The 16,149-nt window shown below is 58.1% G+C and overlaps 3 protein-coding genes across 14 annotated transcripts in view; 1 reads left to right on the top strand and 2 right to left on the bottom strand.

Moving 5' to 3' along the window:
- The window catches only part of RNF123 (ring finger protein 123), a 32,347-nt gene extending 18,740 nt beyond the window's left edge, over positions 1–13,607 (top strand). For 11 of the 12 annotated variants that reach the window (XM_082703647.1, XM_082703646.1, XM_082703641.1 and 8 more), the window contains 14 exons: positions 157–264; positions 5,188–5,365; positions 6,193–6,267; positions 6,417–6,504; positions 6,598–6,685; positions 6,775–6,859; positions 8,163–8,302; positions 8,407–8,595; positions 8,691–8,766; positions 8,997–9,081; positions 12,588–12,730; positions 12,869–12,963; positions 13,101–13,186; positions 13,273–13,607. In XM_082703647.1, the coding sequence (XP_082559773.1) occupies positions 157–264; positions 5,188–5,365; positions 6,193–6,267; positions 6,417–6,504; positions 6,598–6,685; positions 6,775–6,859; positions 8,163–8,302; positions 8,407–8,595; positions 8,691–8,766; positions 8,997–9,081; positions 12,588–12,730; positions 12,869–12,963; positions 13,101–13,186; positions 13,273–13,396 (1,560 nt within the window). In that variant the 3' untranslated portion in view covers positions 13,397–13,607. Of the gene's footprint in view, positions 1–156; positions 265–5,187; positions 5,366–6,192; positions 6,268–6,416; positions 6,505–6,597; positions 6,686–6,774; positions 6,860–8,162; positions 8,303–8,406; positions 8,596–8,690; positions 8,767–8,996; positions 9,082–12,587; positions 12,731–12,868 lie in introns of all 12 variants that reach the window. The other variant, XM_082703640.1, reaches the window with a different exon arrangement.
- Positions 9,405–11,912, bottom strand: AMIGO3 (adhesion molecule with Ig like domain 3; the record flags this gene model as incomplete). Its single annotated transcript, XM_082704382.1, has 1 exon — positions 9,405–11,912. One exon carries the CDS (start codon positions 11,910–11,912, stop codon positions 10,377–10,379), a length of 1,536 nt encoding a protein of 511 aa, XP_082560508.1. The 3' UTR covers positions 9,405–10,376.
- On the bottom strand, positions 9,405–16,010 carry GMPPB (GDP-mannose pyrophosphorylase B). The gene is made up of 10 exons (XM_082704583.1): positions 15,876–16,010; positions 15,627–15,760; positions 15,417–15,497; positions 15,277–15,325; positions 14,999–15,141; positions 14,669–14,827; positions 14,510–14,588; positions 14,308–14,435; positions 14,038–14,220; positions 9,405–13,954 (listed from the first exon to the last, which is right to left on the bottom strand). Exons 2-10 carry the CDS (start codon positions 15,753–15,755, stop codon positions 13,823–13,825), a joined length of 1,083 nt encoding a protein of 360 aa, XP_082560709.1. The 5' UTR covers positions 15,756–15,760; positions 15,876–16,010; the 3' UTR covers positions 9,405–13,822.
- Positions 16,011–16,149: the final 139 nt, after the last annotated feature.

Raw genomic sequence — 16,149 nt, 5'->3', positions numbered from 1 at the left:
GGGTCAGAGGCGGAAGAGGAATTGAAGAGTAGACCTGGGTCTGCCCACCTCTTTGCCTGCTCTGGGCATGAGTGGGTCCCTAGCAGGCTGCGTCTGGCCAGGCAGGGTGGGTTTGGGTGTGTGGCCTGATTGTCTTCCTTTCCCCTTGGGTGGCAGAGGAAGGACATCATTGCTGAGTTGACCAAGAGTCAGAAGGTTTTCTCTGAAAAGCTGGACCACCTGAGTCGCCGTCTTGCCTGGGTCCATGCCACTGTCTACTCCCAGGTGAGTGGAAGTGGCCTTGGCCAGTGGCTGCTGCCGTCTCCAAGCTCACTGCCTAGTCATAGACCGGGCCAGGTTGTGCCAGCCTCTCAATGCCCCCTGTCCTCCTGGGCCTCCGGCGCACACATGCCCCCTCCCTGTTCCTCATCCCCCGACTCCTACCCCAGCCACACTTCCTGAAGCTCTCTTGCCCCATGAGCTAGAGCAGATGCCATCGTAGGCACCTCATTTCCCCTCTAGCTCACATATCCTCCCTCAGAGGAACAGCCTGTTTCTGCCTGTCCCCGCTTCTCCCCTGCTCCTTTCTCCTCTCTGGGGTGGGGGGCGCTCTCCTGGAGCCCCACTCGCCTTCACTCTGCACCTGCTTCTCTCTGATTCCTCTCCCTCCTTAGAGGCTACAGCCTTGTTTCCTACTTTGTCATTCACTCACTCATTGATTCAGTAGTTTGTGCCAGAGCCTGGAGTGTGTCAGGTGCATCCTGATGCTAGCGACATTCAGTCAGGACCCAGGAGGGTGAGTGTCTGTTCTCCCAGTGCTGTCAGCCTTGAGCTGTACACTGAAAGATGGTACACTCTCCCTGTGACCCTGTTTTGACCCTCAGGCCCCGAACCCTCCAGTCTTGCTTCCTGTGCAGACTGTCCTGGCATCTCCACCCGCTAGTGAGTGCCCATGTCGGGGCATCTACATTCCTAGGCGTGCCCCTCCCCCGTCGCTGGGTCATCGAGGCCTTTGCGCGCCTCTGCCCACCATCCCTGCTTGCTTTCTCCCAGCCTCCTTCCCAACCCCAGCCACCTCCACCTGCTACCCCGCCTTGCCCCAGGCTGCCTTGCCTCCAGCCCCGTAGAGGTGATCATGGTCCGGGAGCTTCCTCTCCTCCCCGGATGGGAATTTCATGCCTGTCCACTGGCCTAGGCAGCTTTGCCCACTCCTCCCACACCATCTTCTTAGGAACCTTGCCCTCTCATCTCTGCAGCTTCTTTCCTTTTTTCAAAATTATAATAAGGGTGGGGTGCCTGGATGACTCAGTCGGTTAAGGGACTGCCCTCAGCTTAGGTCATGATTCCAGCATCCTGGGATCGAGCCCGTGTTGGGCTCCCTGCTTGGTGGAGAGCCTGCTTTTCCCTCTCCCCTGCCTGCTGCTCTGCCTACTTGTGCTGTCTCTCTCTCTCTGTCCAATAAATAAATAAAATCTTTAAAAATAAATAAATATGTACATTATGATAAATGGACTACCTGTGCAGCGGGGAGTCTGCTTCTCCCTCACCCTCAGCCCCTCCCCCTACTCGTGCTAGCTCGCTCTCTGTCTCTTGCGTTCTCTCTCAAATAAATAAAATCTTAAAAAAAAAAGATAAAATATCCATAGCATAAAATTTGCTCTCTTAACACTTTTTTTAAAGTTGTGGTGAAATACATAAAATATATTGCTTACTACCGTAATCATTTTAAATGTATAGTCCAGTCGCGGTAAGTAGGTTGTGCGGTGAGTCTTCAGAGCCCTTCCTCTTCCCAGACTGAAACTTCCCCCGCTGCCTCCACTTCCCATCCTCACCTCCGTCCCTGCTCCCCCCCACTCTGCTGTCTGTCTCTATGAATCTGACCGCTCCGGGGACCATGTGTAAGTGGTCAACAACAAAAACCAAACAACCCTACCAGAAATGGGCAAATGCACTGAAACAGACATTTCTCCAAAGACATGCAAATGGCTTTGTCGCTGGTGTATTTCACTGAGCAGAACGTCCTTGCCGCCTCCTGGGGCAGGTGGCAGGAGTGCCTTCCTGCCGAAGGCTGAATGAATTACCTTCCGCTCTGTGTCTGTAGCCCGTTGTTTGCCCAGTCATCCATCATCGGTTTGTTCCTACCTCCCAGCTACTCCTAATGGTGCCGCCATGTTCCGGGTATAGATGACTATCTCTTTGCGATTCTGTTTTTGGTTCTTTTGGATATGTACCTGAGGCAGAATTGCTGGATTACATGGTTCTTCTATTTTTAATTTCTTAAGGAACTGCCATCTAGTGATTGTACCATTTTACATTCCCACCAGGAGGGCACAAAGGCAGCAGTTTCTTCCCAGTCTTGCCAATACTTGCTACTCCCTCCCTCACGCTGTCTGGATATCTATCTACTTAGCTATCTATATTTTTTTATAGTAACCATCCTAATCGATGGGAAGCGGTGTCTTGTGGTTCGGATTTGCATCTCCCTGTTGATCAGTGATGTTGAGCGCCTTGTCATGGGCTTATCAGCCATTTGCATGTCTTTGGAGAAATGTCTGTTTCAGTGCATTTGCCCATTTCTGGTAGGGTTGTTTGGTTTTTGTTGTTGATTCATAGGAATTATTTTTATATATTGGATATTGGTCCCTTATCAGATTATGATTTATACATATTTTCTCCCATTTTGTGGCTTGCCTCGTCACTCTGTAGGTGGTGACTCTGTCACAGTTTTCACTCTGATGAAGTCCAGTTTGTCTTTTTTCTCTTGGTCTGGTTGTCACAGCCACCAGCTGACAAAAGTCGGTGTTAAATCCAAGGTCATGAAGTGCTCCCCACGTGGTTTTGTAGTTTTAGCTTGTAAGTCAGTGAGTTAATTTTTGTAGAAGATGTGAAGCGGCGGCCCACCTTCGTTCTTTCTCATTCTTTCCCAGTTCTCTTGGGACCATTTACTGGAACGACTTTCCTTTCCCCATTGAATGGTTTTGGCGTCCTTGTCAAAAACCCTTGGGTCATATATGTGTGGGTTTGTTTCTGAGCTCTTGTGGCTATTCCATTGGTCTGTATGGTATTTTTTTATGCCAGTACCACACTGTTTTGATTATTGTAGCTTTGCAGTAAGTTCTGAGATCAGGAAGTAGGAGATCTCCAGCTTTGTTTTTTTTTTGTTGTTGTTGTTGTTTTAATTATTTATTTGAAAGACAGAGATCACAAGTAGAGAGGCAGGCAGAGAGAGAGAGGAGGAAGCAGGCTCCCCACTGAGCAGAGAGCCCAATGTGGGGCTCGATCCCAGGACCCTGGGATCAATGACCTGAGCCGAAAGCAGAGGCTTTAACCCACTGAGCCACCCAGACGCCCCTCCAACTTTGTTTTATTTCAAGATTGTTTCGGCTATTTGAGTCCTTTGAGACTCCATATGAATTTTACGATAGATTTTTCTGTTTCTATAGAAGAATGCCATTGGGCTTTGATAGGAGTTGCATTAAGTGTGTAGTTTGCTTTGGAGGGTATTGTTATCTTAACAATATCAAGTCTTCCAACCCATGGGTCGTCTTTCCATTTGGGTCTTTAAAAATTTTTCAGCAACGTTACGGTTCTGTGTCCAAGTCTTTCTACCTCCTTGGTTAGAGTGATACCTTGATTTCATTCTTTTTGATGCTCATGTAAGTGGAATTATTTTCTTGACTTCCTTTTTGGAATGCTCCTTGCTAGCATATAGAAACACCGCTGGTGGGGCACCTGCGTGGTGGCAGTCAGTTAAGCATCTCTCTCTTGGTGTCAGCTCAGGTCGTAATCTCAGGGTCCTGAGATCACTCCCCTGAGGAGCCCTCCAGGCTGGGCGTGGAGTCTGCTTAAGATTCTCTCTCCCTCTCCCTCTGCCCCTACCCAATGCATGTACGTTTTCTCAGATAAATAAATCTTTTAAAAAAAGAAAAGAACCCAACTGACTGTGGTGTGTTGATTTCAGACCCTGCATATTTCCTGTATCCGTTTATTCTAATGTGTGTGTGTGTGTGTGTGTGTGTGTATTCTTGAGGGTTTTCTACATACAAGATCATGTCATCTGTGAATAGAGATAATTTTACTCCTTTCTTTCTAATTTGGATACCTTTCTTTCTTTTTGTTGTCTGATTGCTCTGGCCAGGACTTCCAGTACTGTGCTGAGTAGAAGTAGCATAAGAGGGCATCCTTGTCTTGTTCCTAATCGGAGAAAAAAACGCTTTTAGTTTTTCACTATTGAGTCTGATGTTCACTGTGGGCTTTTCATAAAAACCCTTTATCATGTCGAACTGCTGGCTTTCTTCTTCATCTTCAGTGCTCGCACTCCGGCCTCCTTCTCACTTACTTCCTCCCATTAGTTAAGAGAAAAACCTGTGATGCCTTTCCCTGATTCTGCATCTGCTTACATCAGCCACTCCCTCCTTCCTTCTCTGTGTCTTAGCTCCTCATTTTCCCTTCACTCTTGGCCCAGCACAGGCCCCTCCTTCACTCCACTCTGAAATAGACCTTTTGCAAGGTCTCTCTCAAGTGCCCCGCCCCCTTTGCAGAAACATCTCCACCCCCGTTACAGTGGTCCTTTGGGTGCATTAGTGCCAGCCCCCCCCCCCCCTCAGACTTGGTCTTCTCTGGCCTTCTGTGCCAGAAGGCTCTCTGCAGGCCTCCTGGCTCAGGTGCACCCTCTGACCCCTGCTTATATCTTCTCCTTGGGTTCCTAGGTTTGGGGGCACATCAGAACTGAAGTCAAGTCCAGATGCTCCAGCTCCAAGACATGGGGATGGTCTGGGTCTGGCCTGCGGCCTGGCTGGTGACTCCTCCTGGGCATAGACTTATGTGGGATCCATCCTGTGGGGAACAGGGCCTTTGGCAGGTGGTTTGCTTTCTCCCCCGCCTAGAGCCCAACTTGAGGCTTGAGCTCAAGATTGTGAGATCATGACCTGAGCTGAAAGCAAGAGTTGGACGCTTAACTGACTGAGCCACCCAGGCGCTCCTAAAACCTGTACTGTTTTAAATTGCAAGCCAGAATTCTGGTCTAGGCTGGGGCGTTGCCCTTTTCGAGCACGGGGCGCACCCTTGTCTGCCGAGCACGTGACTGCCCTTCCTGAGCTACTGCTCCCACTTGGGAACATGGAGGCCTTTCCTGGTCCCTGGCCCAAGCCATGCCCGCTGTGACCCTCTCCACAAACAGCCCAGCAGCACCCCTTGTGCCTCCCTCAGGAGAAGATGCTCGATATCTACTGGCTGTTGCGCGTCTGCCTGCGGACCATCGAGCACGGCGACCGCACGGGTTCTCTCTTCGCCTTCACGCCGGAGTTCTACTTGAGCGTGGCCATCAACAGCTATAGCGCCCTCAAGAATTACTTCGGCCCCGTGCACAGCATGGAGGAGCTCCCAGGTGACAAGGCTGTCCAGGCCGGGAGGGGACAGAAAAGGAGGCCTTTGAGGCGAGCCCTGTGCTGAGCCTTCCTAGCCCCACGGCACACGTGTTCGTGGAGGGAGGAGGGGAGGCAGCCCCTGTTCTCCTCCCCTCTGTGGTGGACAAGCATTTGCAAAAGCCCCACCTGGTGAGGAGCCCTACTCCCTACTATAGCCCCAGAGCCAACAGGTCCTCCCCGGTACTGGTGCCAGGAAGGAAGGAGACAAAACGGAGTGCCAGGGTGGGGGCCCACTCCGGCTCAAACTTCCATATTGGTGTCGCTGTAGTCTGGAGCCAGCTGGCCACACCTGGTGCCCCGGGACCGGCCTTGGGATGTGGCTTGTGTTTACAGATCCCAGCAAAGCGGGGTGCTCAGCTGGAGGGCATGTATAAAGCTTGGGCTTCTCGCAGACCAGGTCAGGCTGGGCTTGGTGGTTTATGTCTGGCTCAGGCTGTGGAGTGTCGGCGCCTGGCCTGTCCCCTGCCACGCCCCAGGCCTAGGTGCAGGCTTTGTCCTCAGAGGCGGAGCTGTGGGTACCCAAGGGGCTTTGACTGCTGAGCCATCAAGTGTGTGCTGCAATGGGCTTGAGCCCAGGCTTGCAGGACCGTCCTCCCTGCACAGTGAGTCTGCGCGATGGCCCCTCACAGTCAGTGAATGCCATGCCCGAAGTCCCTAGATGACAGCTCGGGCCCAGACTGGCTCCGGAGTCAGCACCGGAGCCCACCGCGCAAGCCCACTCACCCTGCCCTGCTCTGGCCCCGGAGCTGCCACTCCCAGCCAAGTGCCCCTCCTTCCCCTCCTGCAGGCTATGAAGAGACCCTGACCCGCCTGGCCGCCATCCTCGCCAAACACTTTGCAGACACACGCATCGTGGGCACCGGTGAGGGGCCCTGCAGAGGGCTCAAGGGGCAAGGATGGGACAGCCCTCTGGCCGGCTGTTTCCTGCTCAGAATGCCGGCCAGGTGGGATTGAGGCATGGGGGCCAGGGCTCATGCCAGGCACCTGCTGAGGCATGGCCTGTCCCAACAGACATCCGTGACTCGCTGATGCAGGCGCTCGCCAGCTACGTGTGCTACCCACACTCCCTGCGGGCTGTGGAGCGGATCCCTGAGGAGCAGTGAGTGCGGGTCAGGGCAGGGAGGCACACGACCTGCCCCACACCGTACCACACCTGGCCTCACCCCTTGCCCACCACCCCTTGCCCTCACAGGCGTGTTGCCATGGTGAGGAGCCTCCTGGCTCCCTATGAGCAGCGGCCCTGGGCCCAGACCAACTGGATCCTGGTGCGGCTCTGGAGGGTAAGCCCGGCTGGAGTGGTGGTGGCCATGGTGGGGTGGAGGGGAGGGTTGCCCTACCCGCCACTGACCCACCGGACCCTCCCTCGCAGGGCTGTGGGTTCGGGTACCGCTACACACGGCTGCCGCACCTGCTAAAAACCAAACCTGAGGATGCCAACTTGCCCAGCCTCCAGAGTGAGTGGCCAAGTTGGGTTACCCTGGGGGCCCTGGACCCCTGCTCTTGGGTCCTCTAGGATTCTTCTCCCATCTTCCAGCCTCTCTCTTGCACTCATGCTAGGCCCCAACTCTGCCCTCTGTGGTTTCCATTTCCCGGCTTCCTCTCTGTCCAAGGGCACTGAGCCTACTCCCCCAGCTCCCCAGTCCCATGTCTGCCCTTCGGGCCCAAAAACTCTGCTGGGTCCCAGGGAAAAGGCAGTATCTTCCCAGGCTGTGGGCAGCTGATGCAGAGTGAGGTCCCTAAACCAGCTTCTGACCTCCAGCATGGCCCCGGCACCATGTCCTTCTCCCCCTTCATTGCCATCTGCTGGTGCCAGACTTTAGATACTTGACTCAAGGCAGAGGCACAGACTGGCGGGGTGCCTGTGGGGCTTCCAGGAGAAGGGGCACTTCGTTGGGAGCAGAGGCTTTGCTCTCTCTCCAGGGGCCATGGTCCACCAGAGCTCTGTGAACCTGAGGACCTTCAGCTAGGCCAGGACTAGAGTGGTCCAGCTGCAGTCTGCCTGCCACACACTGCACTCACCCCGCAGGGTGGCCCTTCTTGGCCCATGCGGCGTGTTTCTGTCTTCGTGGGCAGGGTTTTCATGTGAAGGGGTCCCCAGAGGCTGATTGCCTTATGTGAAGTCCATTGCCCGTTGTTTTGGTCGTGCCTGCAGGTGGAACTGAGCTGCAAATGGAGAGTGGCAGTGGGACCAGTTACTTGTCCGGCTGCTGTCGGAACTATTGATTTGCACGGGGCTGGGGCGGGGGTGGTGTCCAGCCTGGCTGCGGCTAAGGGCTCTGGTTACTGCTCCCTGTCATCCCAGACTTGGCACCCACCACCTCGGCCATATGCCAAGGCCAGGCCAAGGGCAGCAGAGAGGAGAGGAGAGGAGAGAATGGCAAGGTTTAGACAGTAGGGACGTCGACCCAGATAAGAGTGAGGAGAGGGTCTCAGTCACCCTGTCTGCATCTAGCCCTTCCTGAAAGGCATGTGGCTGAGATTTCACTGGGGGTAGGCTGGGGGGTAGTTCTAGGCCGCAGGGATGTGCAGGGCTGGGAAAGATTTCAGCCTGCGGCTTGCCCAGCAGATGGAAGGACAGATTTAGCTCTAGACCCCACACAGTGCTGGACCCTGTCCTCTCGCCTTCATGACCTGAGAATTCTCAGGGAGCTTTTGGTCCTTACACCAATGGCCCAGCAAGTGAGGACAGAGGTAGACAGGACAGGCAGGAGTCCTAGACTGGAGTCCCCAGTGATGCTGCCTCCCCTTGCCCCACAGAGCCCTGCCCCTCTACCCTGCTTCAGCAGCACATGGCGGAGCTGCTGCGGGAGGGTCCTGATGTGGCACCCAGCTTCCTCAACAGCGTCCTCAACCAGCTCAACTGGGCCTTCTCGGAGTTCATCGGCATGATCCAGGAGGTGGGTCACCGTGGGGCGGATGGGCTGGGGCATTGCAGTGGAGCCGGCGTGATGTGTGGCATGGCCAGGCCACTGACCACCACCTGCCCCTGCCGGTGGCTCAGATCCAACAGGCCGCTGAGCGCCTAGAGCGGAACTTTGTGGACAGCCGGCAGCTCAAGGTGTGTGCCACCTGCTTTGACCTCTCAGTCAGCCTGCTGCGTGTCTTGGAGATGACCATCACGCTGGTGCCCGAGATATTCCTTGACTGGGCCCGGCCTACCTCCGAGATGCTGCTGCGGCGACTCGCACAGGTGTGTCCCTTGGGGCAGGGAGTGGGGGGACCCCTTAGGAATGCCCCGGTGACGAGCTCACCCAGACACCCACCAATGGACTCCTGCCCTCACAGCTGCTAAACCAGGTGCTGAACCGGGTGACAGCGGAAAGGAACCTGTTTGACCGTGTGGTCACCCTGCGGCTGCCTGGTGAGGATCCAGTGCCCTTCACCCAGCATATCCCAGGTCTCAGTTCCCCTGCTGGGAGCCGTGATGCCTGATTGTCCATCCTGCATCAGGACAGCCAGGCCTGGCAACCCCCGGGCTTAGCCTGCCCTTCTGTTGGGATGATGGGGAGGGGGTGCTGGCGCTCGCCAGGTGGGCCCTGACCCCCTGTGGTAGGAGCATGCGGCAGCTCTTCCCTTCCTCCTTCCCCCCAGGCCTGGAGAGCGTGGACCATTACCCCATTCTGGTTGCTGTGACAGGCATCCTGGTGCGACTCCTGGTGCATGGCCCAGCCTCAGGGTGAGTGTTAGGCTCCTAGGCCCTTGGGAGCTGGTGTGGCTGATGGGAGTGGGCCGGCCAGGGCCTGTCTCTTCAACTCTACAGTGAGCCTTGGTGTCCGGTTTCTGAGGTGGGGTGTGGGGGTGGTGCCCAGAGGCAGAGATGCATACAAACTCTCTAGGTGGCAGCAGCCGTGGCTTGGAGTAGAAGACTCGGGGACCTCACTAGCTTGCGGTTATGCTTCAGGCAGGGGTGGGGTGCTGTCGTGCAGTGTAGGGACGCCACTGCTGGAATCAGGGGCTGAGGACACACACTGCTACTTGTGTTCACAAAGGTTCCGGTAATGAGCATGTACCACCTTTATTAAGGAACTCCATGACAGCTGGATCCTGGATGCTTGTAGGAGCCTCCAGCTCAGCACCCACACAGGAGGGGTTTCAGACCCCTCTTCCCTGCCTCCCTGCGGTGGGTGGTAAGATAAGTATAAGACCAGGGCACTGCCGCAGCCACTATACCGAGACCAGTGCCAGCCCTTAAGAGGCTTCTACCCTCCAGGGACAGCGAGTTCCGGCTCAGCCTTCCCATCTTGGCCATGCTCAGCAGGCTTTTTACTGCTGAAAAGCTGGGGGACAGGCCATGGTGCCCCTTATTGCTGTCTGGTGAGCCTATGGGAAGAGGCCCTGCCCTCAGAGTAGCCTGTGGATGTCTCTGGCCAGAGATGGAGGAGCTGCTCTGGCTGGGGCTCAGGCCAGGCCCACTGGCAGGGGGCTCTCTTGAAGAGCCTTGCCTGCTTTCTGCCTGCCCATCAGACTGCATGGAGTTGTGAAGCTTGAAGGAGGTTGGATGTTGGTATGTGTTTCCTTCTTCCGCTCTGGGTGGGGGTCTGGGTCTTTGGAGCACTCCTTCTCCTCCCCTATGGGCCCACTCTCTTCCTGTCCTGTTGGGAAGGGGGGGATGGTTATGTTTCAGTTCTTCGCCATGACTGCATGATAGCTTCTCGGCCCTAAGGGTGTGCCTTGGGCTCTAATGCGAGGGCTCTTACAGATGGCCCCAGGTCCAGGCCTTGTGCTACATTTGGGCACCAACAGGTGAGGGCTTGTGGCCTTTGGGCCCTGTGTGAGAGCAGAGCAGGAGACAGGGTGGGGAGCCCAGCCCTTCCTTCAGTGAGGGGGCTGATGTAGTTGAGGTCGAGGCCACATGGGAGGCTGGAGGACTAAGCCCAGCGCTCCCACTAGCATCTGGCAGTTTTCCAGGCAGCAGCAGGGAGCGGGGCAAGCGGTGGGTGGTTGGTGGCCTAGCTCTGAGCCCAGGGCAGCCTAGGTCATCACCAGACCCTCAGAGCCCGTGGAGCTAGCGGACTCAGAGCCAGCCTGGAGCCGCAGGCCCATGGGATTGTAGAGATCAAAGTCCTCGGCTACAGCCAGCTGCACACGCCCATTGAGGCCCCTCCTGCCCGGCTCCAGAAAGACCACATGCTTGTGGACACTGGCCTTGCGGCTGGGCACATCGGGTGGGGTGGTGCTGAGTACCGAGGAGGACTGTGCGCTCAGGTCCTGGAGGGGACTGGGTGCCCGGGGCCACCGGCGGCGGCAGCAACGGCAGGTGCGGCGGTAGCAGCGGCGGCAGCCAGGGCAGGGCGGTGCGAACAGATAGAGCAGCACGAGCACCAGGCCCACGGCGCAGCCCAGGAGGGTGGTGAAGCCTGTGTTGAAAGCCTCAGGCTCGGGGCGCGGGGAGTGCACGCTCACGTTGTACTCGTGCGTCTGGTTGTGGTGCAAGTGGGGCCCGACGGCCAGGCACACGAAGAGTCCCTCGTGCCGTGGCTGCACATTGCTGATGGCCAAGCTGCCGTCTGCCAGCACAGCGATGCTGCCGTCTTGGGACCCCGGGGCCACCAGCAGCTCCTGCTTTGGGGACACCCATGCGACACGCAGAGCAGGGATGCTGGTGTTGCAGCGTAGCCTCAGGGACCGACCCATCTGCACATGCAGCTGCTCCTCCGGCCGCTCCAGGCCCTGAGCCAGGGTGGCTGAGCAGTTCTCAAAGACCCGGCTGTGCTCAAAGAAGCGCACGCGGGATGCAGGCACCTTGAAAGCCAGGCACGTGTATTCCCTGGTGAAGTCACTGACGGCGCTGAGGCCCCGCTGGTGCCAGCGCCGCAGCAGCTGGTAAAGGCGGCAGTCGCAGGGCAGGGGGTTGTTGTGTAAGTAAAGGCCGTTCTTGAGAAAGGCCGGCAGGGCGGCCAGGGCAGTGGCGGGGATGCGGCCCAGGCGGTTGGAGGAGAGGTCCAGCGTACGAAGGTGGGTGGCACCCAGGCCGTGGAGGTGGTGGAAAGAGAAAGAGGAGAGCTCATTGCAGCCCAGGTAGAGTGCACTGAGTGCACCCAGGCCCCGGAATGCGTGCTCGTCCAAGTGCGCCAGTCGGTTATTGAACAGGAGCAGCCTCTCTAGCGCCCCCAGCCCTTCGAGGTCGTGGCGTCCCAGCGCCCGCAGCTCGTTAGATGATAAGTCAAGCAGCCGCAGGCCACTGGCATTGGTGAAGACTCCGCGACCTAGCACATCCAGCTCGTTGTGACCCAGGTGCAAGGCGCGCAGACGGGCGAAAGGCGTCAGCCACCCGGGGCGCAGGCGCTGGAGGGCGTTGTGGCTCAGGTCAAGGTCTGTGGCAGCGGCCGGCAGCGCAGCCGGCACATCCTGCAGCCCCAGGCCCGTGCAGCTCAGCAGGTCAGCGGCACACACACATTTGTAGGGGCAGTTATGGGGCGCGGAGGGCACGAAGCCCTCCGCGCCCAGGCTGCCCACCCCTACGCGCGGAAGGCACAGCAGTGCACCCAGCAGCACCAGCCAGGCCATAGTGGTGCCTGCTGGGTCTGGGACCAGGGCAGCTCAGTGAGGGACCCAGCACGGGGACTCACCCACTTCTGCTAGCTGTGAGCTCCGCCCCGCACACCAACGGCCCCTGCTCCCCGGCTCCAGGTCCGGATATGGGGCCAGCCTTCCCCACAGTACTCCCTGGTCCGGCTTCCCCAGCTCTCCGAGTGCTTCCCTGGTCAGCTTCTAAATACTCTCCTGGAGGAGGGCGGGGCCTCAGCCTCCCATTGGCTCCTGTTGGGAGGAGGCGAAGAAGCCCCTCCTCCCCGAGACCAAGGTTCCCATGTGGCCGCCATAGGGGGCGCAAATCCGCCACCAATGCCCCAGGCTGTGCTTAACCAGTGTCTTTGCGGTGCCCATCTACCCCGTTAACAGTAGGAGGGGAAGCCTGGGAGGCAGTCTTTTAAGCTGCTAGTGATGTTTATTGTTTTCTTTGGAGAGTTAGTGTTTATTAGGAGTAGGTGGGCTTTCGTCATCTGCTGGTCACCCCCTTAAACTGGCACCCAGGCTATAGTTCTTACTGGGATCTAGGATGAGAGACGTGGGGGGTGGGGGACAGGAAGTGAAAAGCAGGGATGTGGGCTGGACTGTCTCACCACTCCTGCCTCTCCAGCAGGTACCGCTTTCTGACTGTCCTTACCCCCATTCTCCCACTAGGACAGAGAGAGCCACGTCAGTGCTCCTTGCTGATCCCTGCTTCCAGCTCCGCTCTATATGTTATCTCCTGGGGCAGCCAGAGCCCCCTGCCCCTGGCACTGCCCTGCCTGCCCCTGACCGGAAGCGCTTCTCCCTGCAGAGCTGTGAGTGTGCCAGGGGTGGGTCAGGGATTTGGGGCTGGGCTAGATCAGGAGTCTCAAGAGCAAATCCCCAAGTTGTGGTGCTTAAGAGGCACTGGGTTCTAGGGCCACATTGGGTCTGACAATTGCTACCAACCCCAGACACAGATTACATCAGTGCTGAGGAGCTGGCTCAGGTGGAACAGATGCTGGCACACCTGACCTCTGCGTCTGCCCAGGCAGCGGCTGCCTCCCTGGTGAGTGGGCACCACAGTACCCAGGTGTATGCCCCTGCATACATGCTGGCACAACTGTGCACGCTGTTTAGGTATAGTCTTTTGTCTGCTTGTCTGGGTGACCATCCCCAGCCCACCCTGTACTCTGCTCCCTGCAGCCCACCAGCGAGGAAGACCTCTGCCCCATCTGCTATGCTCACCCCATCTCTGCTGTGTTCCAGCCCTGTGGCCATAAGTCCTGCAAGTAAGTGGGCCCCATGGATATAGGGAGCTGTGGAAGCAGCAAGGGTACTCAGGCCGTCTTCATCCTCCTCCCCTCCCCTGTTGTAGAGCCTGCATCAACCAGCACCTGATGAACAACAAGGACTGCTTTTTCTGCAAAGCCACCATCGTGTCTGTAGAGGACTGGGAGAAGACGGCGAGCACCAGTACCACCACTTCCTCGGCCGCCTAGCCCACAGAGCAGCAGCCTCCACCCCTGAACTCAGACCCAGGCTGGGCCCTATTTATGAGCTCCCCTTGCCCTGTTCCCATGACCCCCCTGCCATGTCCAACCTCCTTGCCTGAGTGTAACCTCACTGGCAGGAGCCCAGCCGTGTCCTAATTGTGCCTGAGCTCGACTTTCAGTCAGGGCCACAGTGAGCATTAAATTATTATTCCATACAGCCCTGGCCCGGCCCTTCTTGAGGGAGTAGGCTTGTGGGGTATGCCCAGCAAGGGACCTGCCAGATTGTGTCCACAGGAGAGGGCAGGTGTCCCAACCCTTCAGCCTTGTCCGGTCCTCCCAGATAAACAGTGAGTCCAGGGCCTTCAGATGTATCAGGCCAGGGTGCCCCCTGCCAACAGGGAAATGGGGACTCAGCCAGCCCCCAGCATCCCCTCACATGATGATGCGAGGTTCTGGCACCGACTCGCCGATAGATTTGTGGGGCAGCACGCTGGCCCCATTGAGGTAGAGCTCGTCGTTAACGATGACATCTTCACCCAGCACTGTCACGTTCTCCATGCGCACCTCGGGGGGAGGGGGCGTGCCTGGTCAGCGGGGCAAGACGCCTTCCCTGGCCCTCCCCCACCCGGCCCAGGCCCCAGGCTTACCCACTGGCCCACGCGGCAGCGCCAGCCCACAATGCAGGACTCGAGCCAGGAGTGGGAGCGGATGCGGGCACCCCGCAGCACCGTGCACCGCCGGATGCACACACCATCTTCCACCACCACACCCGGGCCCAGGCTCACGTTGGGGCCAATGCTACAGTTGCGGCCGATGTGGGCACTCGGGTCCTAAGGACCGTGGGGAGAATACAAGTGAGGCACTCCTCTCCCAAGCCTGAGAAGGGGCGCGGAGGATGGGCTGGGCAGGGTGCTTACCACCAGCACGTTGCCCACAATGCCAGGGCCTGAGTACAGTTGCTCAGGCTGCTTCTGTCGTAGGGACTGTAGGAAGAGGCACATGCCGGTGAGGAAATCCTTGGGCTGCCCTATATCCATCCAGAAGCCTGTTGGGAGGAAATGCATCAGGGGGCTCAGCCTGGCCACACCACACCCCTACCCTGTGGCCTCCCTGCCTCACCCTGCAGCTCCATGGCATATAGCTGCCCCTCCTTGGCCATGACAGGGAAGATCTCCTTCTCAATGGATGTAGGCTGCAGCTGTGGGAGTGGGCAGCTTGTGAGCAGGGTCGTGGGTGGGGACACTACCCGAGCCCACCCCGCAGCTCACTTCTACACACCTGGATGCGCCGCAGCACCGCGGGGCTCAGGATGTACATTCCTGCGTTGATCTTGTTGGACACAAACACCTGTGGCTTTTCCACGAACCGGTGAATGCGTCCTGTGTCAGCCTCACATACCACCACACCATACTTCGAGGGTTCCTCCACTTTGGTCACCTGAGCGGAGGAGGACCTCAGACCCAGTCTGGGGGGCTGTGCCCCAATGCTTAAAGACATATACTGTACAGCTTTGCACCAATGACCCAATGGGACAGTTAAAAACTGGGCAGTGGGAAAGGCTGGGCAAGGGGCACAGGAGTGTCAGAGAAGAAAGACCTGGTCCCTTACCAGGATGGAGCCCTCCTGGCCGTGGTGCCGGTGGAACTGCACCATGGCTTGGAAGGGGAAATCACAGATCACGTCACTGTTGAGAACGAAGAAAGGTTCTGCAGTCTCAGAGAGCAGGTCACGGGCAAGTGCCAGGGGCCCAGCTAGAAGAGAAGTACCTGATCATCTTCCTGGACGCGGGTGGGGAGGGTTTGAGCTCAGAGGCTCAGGAGACCCCAGCCAGGCTGGCTCTTACCCCTTTCCAGGCCCTAGACCCTCCCCAAGGGACCTTTACTGACCTGTCCCCAGAGGCTCTTCTTCATGGGACATGGAGATTCGGATTCCCAGCTGGAAGGGAGAAACCGCCTGTCAGGTTCCTCCCACCAGGGTGGGTGGTTGCGCGGGGAGCAAAGAGAAAGGTCAAAAGTCCGAGCCTCACCCTCTGCTCCTGCGCCTTCATTTCCTTCTCCAGCACCTGAGACATGTAGCTCACGGCCAGAATCACGTGGTCCACGCCCGCCTGTTGGACAAAACAGCGCCCGCCGACAGAAGGGCTCAGCCGTAAGGTACGGGCGTTCGCGACCCCCAAGTGCTAGCCGTCCCTCTTCCTGCCAGGTCCCACCACAACACCGACCCCTCGGGGTCTTACCGCGGCCAGCGCCTCCACTTGGTGCAGCAAGATGGGCTTATTGCAGAAATCCACCAGTGGCTTCGGGATGCTCAGCGTCAGCGGCCGCAGACGCGTCCCATAGCCGCCCACCAAGATCAGTGCCTTCATCGCGCCTGCGGGCGGCCGGAGAGTGAATCCCGGGCTCCGCGGCCCGGCTCGCCCGGCGGAGCCCTGCCACACACTCCCGCCGCCATGCCCGGCCCCACGCCCTTCGCCTGCCAGACTGACCCACTCTGGCTCTGCCTTGGCCGCCCAGTCCACTCCGACGCCGGCCCGGGGCAGCACACGGCAGTACACGACGAGAGACGGAGGGCTGCTGGCCCCGAAGTCAGGCCGGACCTAGGCGGGCGGTGACGTAAGCCCGAGCCGGCCAATCGGCGGCCGTTTACGTGGCACGGACGCCGACGTCGGAGCGCTGAAACGCAGCTCTCCGGCAGACGTAGCCAATAAGAGGCCGGGCGCGCCCTGCTGCCATGGGGACCGGGCCCCGGGCCCGCGGGTC

This window comes from Mustela nivalis (genome assembly GCF_964662115.1).
Source record: "Mustela nivalis genome assembly, chromosome: 1".
In the NCBI taxonomy this organism is placed as follows: Eukaryota; Metazoa; Chordata; class Mammalia; order Carnivora; family Mustelidae; genus Mustela; species Mustela nivalis.
This window is presented reverse-complemented; position numbering and strand designations above follow the sequence as displayed.